The sequence below is a fragment of the Guillardia theta genome (assembly GCF_000315625.1).
Source record: "Guillardia theta CCMP2712 unplaced genomic scaffold GUITHscaffold_126, whole genome shotgun sequence".
NCBI classification, from domain to species: domain Eukaryota; class Cryptophyceae; order Pyrenomonadales; family Geminigeraceae; genus Guillardia; species Guillardia theta.
Window position 1 is genome coordinate 186293 of NW_005434548.1, and position 11507 is coordinate 197799.

The 11507-nt window shown below is 49.2% G+C and overlaps 4 protein-coding genes across 4 annotated transcripts; 3 read left to right on the plus strand and 1 right to left on the minus strand.

The window, feature by feature from the left end:
* Positions 1-509: 509 nt before the first annotated feature.
* GUITHDRAFT_155493 (hypothetical protein) lies at positions 510-1148 on the minus strand. The gene has a single exon (XM_005822399.1). The coding sequence runs from the start codon at positions 1112-1114 to the stop codon at positions 527-529; it is 588 nt and encodes a 195-aa protein (XP_005822456.1). The 5' UTR covers positions 1115-1148; the 3' UTR covers positions 510-526.
* Positions 1149-1908: 760 nt separating this feature from the next.
* On the plus strand, positions 1909-3786 carry GUITHDRAFT_118393 (hypothetical protein; the record flags this gene model as incomplete). Its single annotated transcript, XM_005822400.1, has 10 exons — positions 1909-2190; positions 2273-2347; positions 2398-2438; positions 2498-2581; positions 2629-2689; positions 2740-2811; positions 2861-3240; positions 3290-3344; positions 3390-3480; positions 3731-3786. The coding sequence occupies 10 exons, from the start codon at positions 1909-1911 to the stop codon at positions 3784-3786; spliced, it is 1197 nt and encodes a 398-aa protein (XP_005822457.1).
* Positions 3787-5595: 1809 nt separating this feature from the next.
* On the plus strand, positions 5596-7428 carry GUITHDRAFT_146491 (hypothetical protein; the record flags this gene model as incomplete). The annotated part of the gene is made up of 7 exons (XM_005822401.1): positions 5596-5745; positions 5790-5900; positions 5954-6658; positions 6701-6732; positions 6776-6892; positions 7226-7266; positions 7391-7428. The coding sequence occupies 7 exons, from the start codon at positions 5596-5598 to the stop codon at positions 7426-7428; spliced, it is 1194 nt and encodes a 397-aa protein (XP_005822458.1).
* A 2545-nt stretch (positions 7429-9973) lies between these two features.
* GUITHDRAFT_118395 (hypothetical protein) lies at positions 9974-11379 on the plus strand (the record flags this gene model as incomplete). The annotated part of the gene is made up of 4 exons (XM_005822402.1): positions 9974-10279; positions 10433-10468; positions 10516-10944; positions 11062-11379. The coding sequence occupies 4 exons, from the start codon at positions 9974-9976 to the stop codon at positions 11377-11379; spliced, it is 1089 nt and encodes a 362-aa protein (XP_005822459.1).
* Positions 11380-11507: the final 128 nt, after the last annotated feature.

The window sequence follows — 11507 nt, forward strand, 5'->3', positions numbered from 1 at the left end:
AAGAGAAGGGAGGGAGGGAGGGAGGGAGGGAGGGAGGGAGGGAGGGAGGGAGGGAGGGAGGGAGGGAGGGAGGGGGGGAGACAGAGAGTGGGTAGGGGAGAGAGAGCGTGGGCGAGAGAAAGAGTGAGAGACAGAGAGGGGGGGAGGGGTTGAGACAGAGAGGGAAAAAGAGAGTGAATGAGAGAGATGTAGAGTGAGTCAGAGAGAGCCAGAGGGGGGCAGAGGGAGACACAGATGATGAGGGAGAGTTTGTGTGAGTGTTTATTTGTGGGAGTGTGTTTGCGGCTCGTGTCATGCCAAGGACTCAGCTGTGTCGTTGTGGGTGGTACGGTCGCGGCTGACCGTCGGCAATGGCATCCGTGATAGTGGGACTCTAGCATAGGGTTTAGGTCCTGCACCGAGAGCACAATGATGGGTTGATTAGCCAAGCCCCCTCGATATTCAAAGTGAGCGGAGCATTTTGACTCACTTTACTTGACAATCAGGATTTTTGAGATGAAAGAATAAGATTGAAATTTACAAGCATTTATTTGCCAGAAGTGTCTTGGTGAGTCTTGTTGAGTCGGCTGAAATACTTCTGCGCATGAGACCGGACTTGCGAAGCTGTGCGAGTTCTGACGTGCAAAGAAATCAGTTGCGCTACCCCTTCTCCCAATCCCACGCTCTTGTTGCCCCTTCTCTTCGAATTCATTCGCAGATCACCGTACTTCTCCAAGCCAGCCAGAAAAAGATTATGCTCTTCTTCTGTCCATGCGTTTCTGAGCAAGGGCTCTGGACTCCACGACTCCGTAGAGCATTGCTGCGGAGGCCACGAAGCTGAAGTGTTGCTGACGTTGTCTGATTCGGAGACAATATTGGAGCTGAAGTGCCCAGATGCAGTGAAAAAGTCTGGTGTTTCATGATGGCTGGGAGCTAAATCATAGAATGACGCGCCCTGATTGCAGCATATCTCGCAATCCTCATCGCAGACGTCGAATGAGCTCGAGTGGTGATGCTGATCCCAGCTTTGATTATTGCAATTTTCCGATCTCAGCCCGTGCATGTCATCGATAACAGGTGCAACAGTCGAGCTTGAAGCATAATGCAACCACGACGACTGCAAGTCTTCTGCCATGCTGCTGTGCGAACCAGATTTCGGCGTGCACGCTAAGAAGCCAGAGCAGAGCATCTGTAGTAAATGTCATCTGTAGTAATTGGAGTTGTTTTAGTGTAGTAATCTCGGAAAATGTCAGCGATGTCAGCAAACCGGACTTCAAGACTGTAGTAAGAGGTCATCGATTGGCGCATCACGTCGCAAAACACAACGATAATTTATTTTACCACATGTCAGCACCACACAATGATGTTGAACACGTGCCTACATTTTGAGACCCCCGTGATCTCTATGATCCGGACGACATCCCCGCAGGTCAGCCCGCCCAGGCATGTTGGCAAGGGCAGCAAAGAAACCATTAGAATTTGATGGGTCGGTCCTGGGGCATCACGTCACTCCCGCCCTACGGCCCCATGGTACAAACGTACCTCGTAGTAGCTTGATTGTTGAGTAAAGAATTCAGCGAAGGCAATGGCGATAGCAACCATAGCAGGCTTTAACTTTAAGATAGAATTCCAGACTAGCATGTGATTGGTAGATCATTGATGCAAGTCGAGAGTGTAAGCTTAACAGGAATCTCGAAAATGACCAGGTTCTTTTGTTTGAACGAACAAGCAGCGTTTAAGCTACGATATTATCAGAGAAAATCACTTGCGACGTAAAAACTGTGTTTTGCAATTCCACTGACGTTTTCTTTGGCTCCTCAGGTATGGCTTTCGCAAGCATATGACAGCTGCTTTGGGGAACCTTTCAACAGAAGCGTGTTTAGGTGGCAGAATCTGAGGTCGAAAGAGGTTCTCATTGATTGTTGGACTATGAAGGGCAGCGTTCTCAAGCGAAAGGCGATGATGGGAGGAGTTAAGACGCGTACAGATGCCCCCAATCATCTTCATAATAGCGCTCTCATGGTCCAGAACAAGTTTACGACAGAGCTGCAACAAGCTGTGGACAATCCTGGGCAGGCTGGTCAGAGTCTATCGCAGTATGAGAATATCCGACAAATCGGACAAGGATCGTCCGGCGAAGTCTACCTTGTGCGGAGGAAAAGTGACAACACATTTTGGGTGTCAAAGCAAGTGAAGCTTTCGCAAGCGCAGGTACAATGATTTGTAATGATCCCTGTTAGTCAGCTTGTCGAGAAGATAGCATGCAGTGTACTTATTGATTCTTTATGTCAAGGGCAAGATGTCGATGCCAAGCTCAGACCGAGCAGCTATCATGCACAGACGTGCAAGAGAAGCTGTTTTACAGGAGGTCTTGCCAATCAAGCTGAAATGACTGTGAGTGTGATGACGTTGTCATAGGTGAGAATGATGGAGGGGATCAGTAGCCAACACATCATACGGTTCTATTTGTTCATCTCTTCGACTGCTTGCTTGCTATCTTATTGTTTTTTATCTGCAGATTTGAGGCTTCTTTTGTTGGGGTTGATGAAATTTTCATTGTTATGGAGTACGCAGAAAATGGTTCGGTTGCTGATATGATCAGGTCAATGTTAAGATGATCTTGGATTGGAATGATATGATCTGATGCAGCCAAGCACATAATCGACATGATTGTATCAATGAATCTGATGTCTGGAAATGCTTCATACAGGTAAATTTCGTTGACTTTGTCCCCTGCTTCTGAGCGCGTTACCTGCTCAGGTGATAGCAGGTTTACAAGTGTTACACTCATTGAACATCGTACATCGAGACATCAAACCTGCCAACATTCTGGTTGTCTCACAAGATCTCGTTAATTCATCTGCTCATCTTATAAGTGCAGGTTGACAAGAACAACAATTTTAAGATTGCAGATCTTGGCATCGCGCTTAGGATCGGAAACACAGTTCAGGGAAGAATCAGACATGCAAAGGGAGGAACGATTATGTGCATGGCGCCTGAAGTCAACATCGTTTTGATCATCTTAAGTTTTTTATTCTTTTTGCAGATTTGTATGGACAAACCTTTCGACTCACGTGTCGATGTTTGGTCACTGGGATGCACAATCTATGAAATGGGGGCTCTTGAGCCAGCATTTTATGTCAACACAGGGCAGCTTGAGACTGTAAGGGATCAAGTCATTGAGAACTTTGTGACCAAGATTCAGGACATCAAGGCGGTGAAGGAGCTCCACCTTGAACGATCTATTTTCTCCCTCCCGTGGTTGCGTCTACATCGCTCGGCGTACTTGTCGGACTCATTTCTCATGCAGGGGCCTTGGAAGTGCGCTCGAGACGCTGGTCACTTCATGTCTGACGTACGATCAGGTGAAGTCAACATGCTACCTGATTCTCATAATTGGATGTCAACAGAACAAGCGGCCGTTTGCTCATCAGATCTTACTTGAACACATCGTGAAGGAAAAAATCACTGAGCTGGGCTTGACTCTGGATACAGTGCAACGTGAGAAGGCAAGTCGTCACCCTCCGAGCGAGATTTCGAAAGCGTCGCAGGTCAAGTCACAACATGGAGGACTTGAAAGAGAGGCTGGGAGAGGCCTGCCCCCTTGGTATCATGGAATCAGCTGAGAGTCAAAAGCTGCCGTCTCTCAGTGCCAGGCATCGCCGCTACAGGGCGTAGGCCCAAGGATGCAGCTGTGCTGACTTGTCGAGGAAGCCGTCAGGATATCTGCACCGGTTTCCCATCGCCACAGGGCAACTGAACTGGATGGACTCAGACACTCCAACTGATGGCAGTGATTTGTGCTGAGTCAGAATCAGAGGCTGCAGTCTTCCAAGACTGCCATCGTCGCAAGCCAACAGTCAACTTTGGCTAGCAGCTCAACATAGGCTAACTCTGAAAATCACATCATCAGGTCTCCGATCGGACTTCGATTTAACTGAGAAGCTTGAGGCTTGTACAGAAGGACTCATCGGCTTCACGCCATCATGACCATCATGGACCACATACAACGTACAGTTCTGATTATTATTCACGACGGTTGGTGTGAAATTGCAGCCTTGTTTGCCTTTATGCTTCAAAAGTTGTCAGACTGAACGCTTTGAGCTGCCAGTGGCTGGCCAAGGGGCCGCGCCCCGCGCGGCTGTCAGGTCACCGTGCTGTCAGCTGATGAAGTTTCAATTGTTCACAAATACTGGCTCGTTTTGGAGTTATCATTGCTGTCGGGGCCCTCACTTCTTGAATCAGACCGCCGGATCTTCAAGTCGAGTCTACTAGTGACTCAGTGATCTGAGTCGCCGCCCGGCAGCACACTGCCATCACAGCGCTGAACCCTGAAACAAGTTCCGATATGGGCAAGTACCGTACGGTACCAACAATACTCAACGGTTGACAGCCGCTGACTCGGAGTCAGGGCCGGGCCGGCGGGAGGGGCCGCCTGGACTGCGGCCGCTCCTACTACTTGAAGACTCTTCAACGGTTGCTTGACGGAGTACAAGTTTGTTAGACTTGTACTATGCCAATTTGTACTATGCCAAAGTAATGCAGACACCATGTCGACCTTAGTTGTAACAAGACAGTTTTTGCTCAACTTCGCACCGAGTTTGCTACGATGCACACAGGCGCGGCTGCGAAACAAGGGTTCGGAGGAGGCAAATGAGAGATAGATTCAGTATCAGGCTTGTGCTAGGATGGGCCAAGCCTGGCATCCAGACATGAGAGGACCTTAGCAAGACGGCTAGGAAGGCCTCAGGGCCTCCGAGGCTTCGTCACTGTGAACGCACGGTACTACATTGCCGCCTCAGGCTCGCTCGCCTCAGTTGTGACTCGTGTGACGGTCGCCGTCTTGGGCAAGTTTCAAGTTACAGGACCGTTCACATATCCGAGGCTCAGGCTGACTGGCCCGTGGCGCGGCCGCGTGCCAGCCGCAGTGGCATGCAGTGCGATCCGCATCATCAGATGTGCTTCACTGAACGGTGCCGCGGGGGCATGTCACAGTGACCGTCACGGCCGCGGGCGTTGCGGCGCCGGGCCGCCCCGGGGGGCCGGGCGGGCGCCGCCGGTACTAGGCTACATCACGGTCACCGCGGTACTCCCAGGGGGTGCCAGCATTCTTTGCTCAGGCTGTCTGATCCGGCATCGGCGCCCGGCCCCACCGACTCGGTCTCCGAATCATCCGATCCGACTGGGCCGTTGAAACGCAGTTGGAGTCCAGTCTTCACTCAAAGTTAAGTTAAAAATCAGAACGAAGACAATCAGGAGAGACGAGGAGGCGTGACCGAAGGTCGCACACTGGCTGGGCCGAACGGCGAGAAGAGAAAAGACAGCGAGAACCAAACCTATTCCTGCCGACTGCTGTCCCCCAAACTTAACTGATCCAGTCAGGCGCAGGCTCACGGTTTGGAGCCGCTTATTTATTCTTTTATTATTTTGACCAGGCCGCTTACGCATAAAGGGCATCACAAATGCTCTACTTACACTCTGGTTCATCGTTTCTGCCAAGAGAAGACCTGAAGAACAAACGTGTTTTGATGTGGCAGAACCTAGTTGACATGAAGCTCTAATCCATGGTCGAGCAAGGCATCTAAAGAAGCAAAGGCAAAGCTGCTTGCGTTCTCCATGTCTTGGCTCCTCCGATTCTTTAGTTTTGACAACGAAAATATTGCTAGTCGCCACATAGACTCACGACAACGAGCAAGGAAGACGTGGAATGTTGGTGAAAAGGAGCCGCAGGTTAAGGTAGGGGACATCATTGAAAAATATGGACAGGTGAACCAAATTTGGATTGGCCAACATGATCGTATGACTTTCAGGTGTTCACATGGTCAGACTTACATGTCATGCCCTCGAGGCTTCAATGCCTGCGATCAGAAGGTGATGTCATGTGCGATATGCTGCTAGAAACGTTCAACCCGCAACCCAAGGTGCAAACACTCCACACCTCCTGTCTATCCCGTTTCGTCTGAGGACCATACAGGATGACGTGCTAGACAAGATCCTTGACGATGCTAAAGAAAGCTCTGATTTGAATGCGAAGAACTTTATTCACGCATACAGTGAAGTGCCAGCATGGGTTGACTGGGAGCAAGTGAGAAGAGGGCAGAAAGTTTTTATTCGCGACCTCCCAGCCTGCGGAATTTCGCTCTACTACCTCAGTTTGGTAGGAGGATTTAGTGCTCCCTTGATTACCAAAGTGCTGAGGGCCACAGGATATCTTACAAGTGGAAGGAAACAAGTGATTCGACGACTGGCCGATACCTCTCAGATGATCTTCGAGTGTTTGATGCCTGACTCGCTTCTTCCCAACAACAAGGGATGGCTGTCTGTTCTGCGTGTACGCTTCCTGCACGGGATGGTTAGGAGACGGTTGAAATCGAGACCATATTGGAATGAGAAGGAGTGGGGAGTGCCAATCAATCAAGAAGATATGTCTGCGACATTGCTTGCGTTCTCCTACAACGTGCTGATTGGAATAGAACTTGTGCTTGGAAAACCTTTGAACCGGGAGGACCAGGAGTGTTACATTCATCTATGGCGCTACATCGGATGGTTGATTGGAGTTGATGACAAGCATAATCCTTGCACCTCAGTAGATCGAGCAAAGGCAACTTTAGAATCCATCGTGATGCACATCTTGGAACCAGATGAGGATAGTCGGGCAGTTGCTTTTCACCTGCTCCAGGTCGGTCTCTAATTGCTGATGGTGGCTAACACAATTCTTCAGGTTCCAAGAAATGGACGAGGACTAGCTTTCAGGTTTTATTTCTTGTTTGTTTCTAACTGACCATCGTCTTCGCAGGCAACATCTCTGTCGAAAATTCATAGGGGATAAGTTGGCGGATTCTTTGGGGCTGCCAGTCTCTACATTATGGCAATCATTTACATATTTTTTCATGATCTGTATCAGATTGTACAGGTATATTCTCTCAATGTATTCTTAGATCAAATCTAACTCAGGTTTTGAAGTTGGGTAATTCGTTTACCCATAGTGAAGGATAAAGCATATACTTTCCACTACAATCTAATCCGAAAGGCTTTATATGAAGGTTTCAGATTCGCTTGATTGCTGGACGCTGAGCCTTGTCTCAGGGGAACTCAAGAATGCGCAGCACGTTCTGACTTCAGATCCGCCAGAGTTCTTTACTTTGAATGAAGAATCGTACAAGCTGGGACACGACAATCTTCCTTCGCCGATTACTGGTAGGGTTGAGTTTAAAGTGCTGTCTTGCGTCTGATTGTTTTTGATAAGGTTGCCCAGTTTTAAGGACTCACGAGATAAGAGATACAAAGGTTTCCATGACATGCAGAATTTGCATCCTTCACATGTGTCTCAGGTCGCTGGGTATCCAGTATGGCAAAAGCTTCTTGTTTCAACTGCCCTGTTTACATTCGGCACTGTCTGTCTGTTGTCCAGGAGTTTTCCTGAACGATCCTTGGTATAATTGTGCCTAAAAGGCACAGCAGTACAAAACCACAAGAAATCAACAAATTCACGTTTACTCAGTGTATTTGTACGTAAAAAATATTCACATGTAAATGGCACACAAGAATTCGCTTGAGTGGTAAGAACGAATTCTGTTAATTTTGATTTCACTAGACTATCACGCGACTGCATGGTTCCTCCTTTGCACTTGGTCTCTCGTAGTCACACCGCACCAACTTGTCATCATTGACGGAGGTTAGTACCAAATCCTCATACAGTCCACGGGATTGGATGGAGGGTGATCCCGAAGTCATGTCACGATCAGAGGATCTAGAGGAAGTCAGCGAGGTTGATCCTGAGGCCGTCCCTGATGACGAGGTTGCTTCGATGATTCGCTGAGCCCAATCCTCGTTAAGCCAGCTCTCCTCGCCAGCGGCTTTCACGTTGGATTCCAAGAGCAAAGACGAGCTGCTCTTATAGTCAATATTCCCAACTCCCAAGCCAATTTCATCCCAAAGACTCCTTCTTGCTGAAAGATCAGCATGGAGGGATTGCCTTTTGGCACTTTTTCTTGATCCTCCTGACGAGGTACCGAAACTGAAAGACGATCTTGAGAGAGCTGTCCGCTGTTTTGCACTCTTGGGAGACAATGAGATGCTTTGATGATCGAAAGGCTTTGATTTGGCTGATGATTCATGACTCTTGGTCTCTGTTCCAGATGGCGCAGGGCGTGAGAATGACGGGAAGCATGTGAAGCAGGATGGCATGGTGGATGTAAAAATGCTTCGCAAGGAGGTAACAATATAAGGAGCTCAAACCAAATCTTACAATACATTTTAGATATATTAAAATACAGTACCTACCCCCGCTGTTTCTCGGAAGCTCAGTTTGGAAAACATACTCCGAAAATTGAGAGCTTATATGATAGATTCAAATATTCTTTGTACATTCAACTTTGATTTGAATGAAAAGCTTGAACTTGACCAGAAATCTAAGTCCGAATTACCGATTGGCGAGGAGCATATGGATACGGGCAATGTTTTAGATTATAAGACGCGGCTAACTCACCGAAGGCGTACCATTCCGATATTTTATCATTTGTATGAAACTTTGTACCATATTAGTTTTAAAATCCTCATTTGCTACCATTACATCGGTCTGTATCCGAGACGTTGCGAGTTTAAAACAGAATGTGTAGAAACTCAAAAACAAACAAATATATTGTACGCAAGTTTCCGATGCATTCCGAAGACCCGAAATGAAAGTATTGTTATCATGATTCAGCCTATTTTTGAAAATTAGTTGACAGTGCTATACGAAATTTGAAAACGATTCACGAGTTGTCTTCCGCGAGGCTATGTATATAGTTTTAAGAAGTACCGAAACTTGCATTAGAATTGTTTTAAATCACTCAAGTTAGGGTTGTAGGTGTTAAAGTAATCAATCAGCATTTTACAAATTCGGGTGTAGTAAAAAGGCAGCGCTCGGAGGAAACAGAGCCGTTTTGTGATATAGTAGTAGCAGTTGGGTCCGGGCAATTAAAGTTTAGAGTGGCGAAAAGGTTTTGAGCAAAAATCTTCGGGTAGGTTAAGCATATTAAAACGAGGCCGAAAACAACCGGTCATATTCAAGGCTATACTACCCGTGCGAAACCAACCGTTCCGTTTCACAATCGAAGGACCACCCATCAATTGGATGGAGATTGAGAAGGTGGTATAAAAGTATAGTATATTCTGACAACATACAAATAGTTATAAACATCCCAATACCTCATACCCAGTACGGTAGTAAAATCAAGGTGCATGGGTGGGTCCAAAACGGCTAGCAGAGAGGGGTGAAGAAAATAGTCCCACATCCCCTCTTTGACCGGGCCCATCCGGGATGTCCTCTGGGGTGTCCTGCCCCGACAGCCTACTCCGCCCTCCTGCCTGACGGCTATCCTGCCCCCCGGACAGCCTACTCCGCCTCCTGCCTGACGGCCGGCGTAGCATCCTGCCCCGACAGCCTACTCCGCCTGCTATCCTGCCCCGACAGCCTACTTCGCCTCCTGCCTAGGGTTTAGGGTTTAGGGTTTAGGGTTTAGGGTTTAGGGTTTAGGGTTTAGGAGGCGCCGTTATTTTCGGCAGGCGCCGTTATTTTCGGCAGGCGCCGTTATTTTCGGCAGGCGCCGTTATTTTCGGCAGGCGCCGTTGTTTTCGGCAGGCGCCGTTATTTTCGGCAGGTGCCGTTATTTTCGGCAGGCGCCGTTATTTTCGGCAGGCGCCGTTATTTTCGGCAGTAGGCGCCGTTATTTTCGGCAGGCGCCGTTATTTTCGGCAGGCGCCGTTATTTTCGGCAGGCGCCGTTATTTTCGGCAGGCGCCGTTATTTTCGGCAGGCGCCGTTGTTTTCGGCAGGCGCCGTTATTTTCGGCAGGCGTTGTTATTTTCGGCAGGCGCCGTTATTTTCGGCAGGCGCCGTTATTTTCGGCAGCATGGCTCCTTGTCAGGTGTAGGGGAAGCCGCCAGGGCGCCAAGGAAGCTGCAAGCGAGAGGTTTGTATACTTCAAATAGCTTTCTAAGTATGGTTCTCCAGTATGATGAAAGTGTGGACTTGTGGATGCCTCTGTCCTCGAACTTGCGCTGATCTCGTCGAGAGGGTGAAGAGCTTCGCGAAGCGTTATCCGAACAGCAGGACAGCCCAGGCTTGCAAGGCTGTGGAGGGATGCACCCCCGACGCTATCGCAGAAGCCATCCGCTCGACATGTCAGCAGGCACGACGTGAGCTTCTGCAAGAAGCAATGACTGGATGGAGTGACGCATCCAGAGAGTGGTTTATGCAGCAGATTGAAGAAGCCAAGAAGGAGAAGGTCGAGACATACACCGCCTCAGCAGGCAACGAGGTGACTTCCTTCATCTCCATGACTCTCCTGGGCATCTCCTCGGTGTATGTCAACCATCAGTGAAGAGAAGCTGATGAAGAAATTCGAAGAGATCGGACTGATCGTAGACTCAGTGCAAGAGAGTAAAGCAATCATGTGGAAGGCTCCGTATAGACCCGAGACTCGATAGCGAGTGCTGAGGAGATCCCGGTGACTGTTTCCTTCCTCCGCAATGCCAAGCGGAGAAGCTCTGGCAGGGAAGAGAGGACTTCGCGGTCGATGGTCGCAAGTTCACAGCTGTACATGTCACAGTGAGCATCGTGCACGATCGATCTTTCCAGATTCGAGCCAAGAGAGGACCCTGGGGCAAAGGGGGCAGCTTGGCAGAGCTGACCCACCTGCTAACCTTGGGCGGCATGACAACAGCAGAGATAGCTGCCGTCTATCGCTATCAGCTGCTGCGCCAGTCCCTTGCAGCGGTCCAACTCCAGCCGCTGGCAGGCATGCTGGTCGCTGGGGCGCCAGGCCAGCAAGTCCACAAAGGCTTAGGTCAGAAAGGCTTCATCGCTGTAGGGGCCAACGTCATCTGGAGACAGAGGGAGGTGGAGTGGATCGTCTCCTCGAGCTGCCCAGAGGCGAATGATACAGCATTTCGAGCTTTCCGAGAGAGCGAAGCGATGGAGGGAGTATGACACCTGACTCTGTTCAGCGAGGACCCGAAGATCAGAGAGGCGCTCGCAGTCGAGTTGACAGCTGATCGCTTTGTGTCCAGAAATAAGTTGAAGAAGGCATCAAGACTGCAGAAGAAGGCAGGCGGCAAGGACGGCAAGGAGATCAAGATCATCATCAAGTCGCCGACGGCGGCATCTGGTCGCTTCACGAGGAAGGAGATGGAGGGGCTGTGCAACGGCGGCAACACGTCCATCGCAAGAGTCAAGAGAGTCTTGTTGGAGATCGCTAACAGGCTCGAGATCAAAGTTGAAGGCATCGACATGGAGGAGGATTTGAACACCAAGTCCTGGAACGGGTCCTGGCAAGCTATGCATCCTCCTCGGCTCCACGGAGGATGCTCGATGCATGATGAAGGAGCTGCCCTTCTATCTCGAAGGCGCAGCAACTAAGCTCGAAGCAGTCGGCTTTAGGGTTTAGGGTTTATCGCTTTCTTACGGACAATGCATCGCTTTCTTGCATCGCTTTCTTACGGACACCCTCAGATGGTCTACCATGCAGTATGAAGACGAGCTCGTAT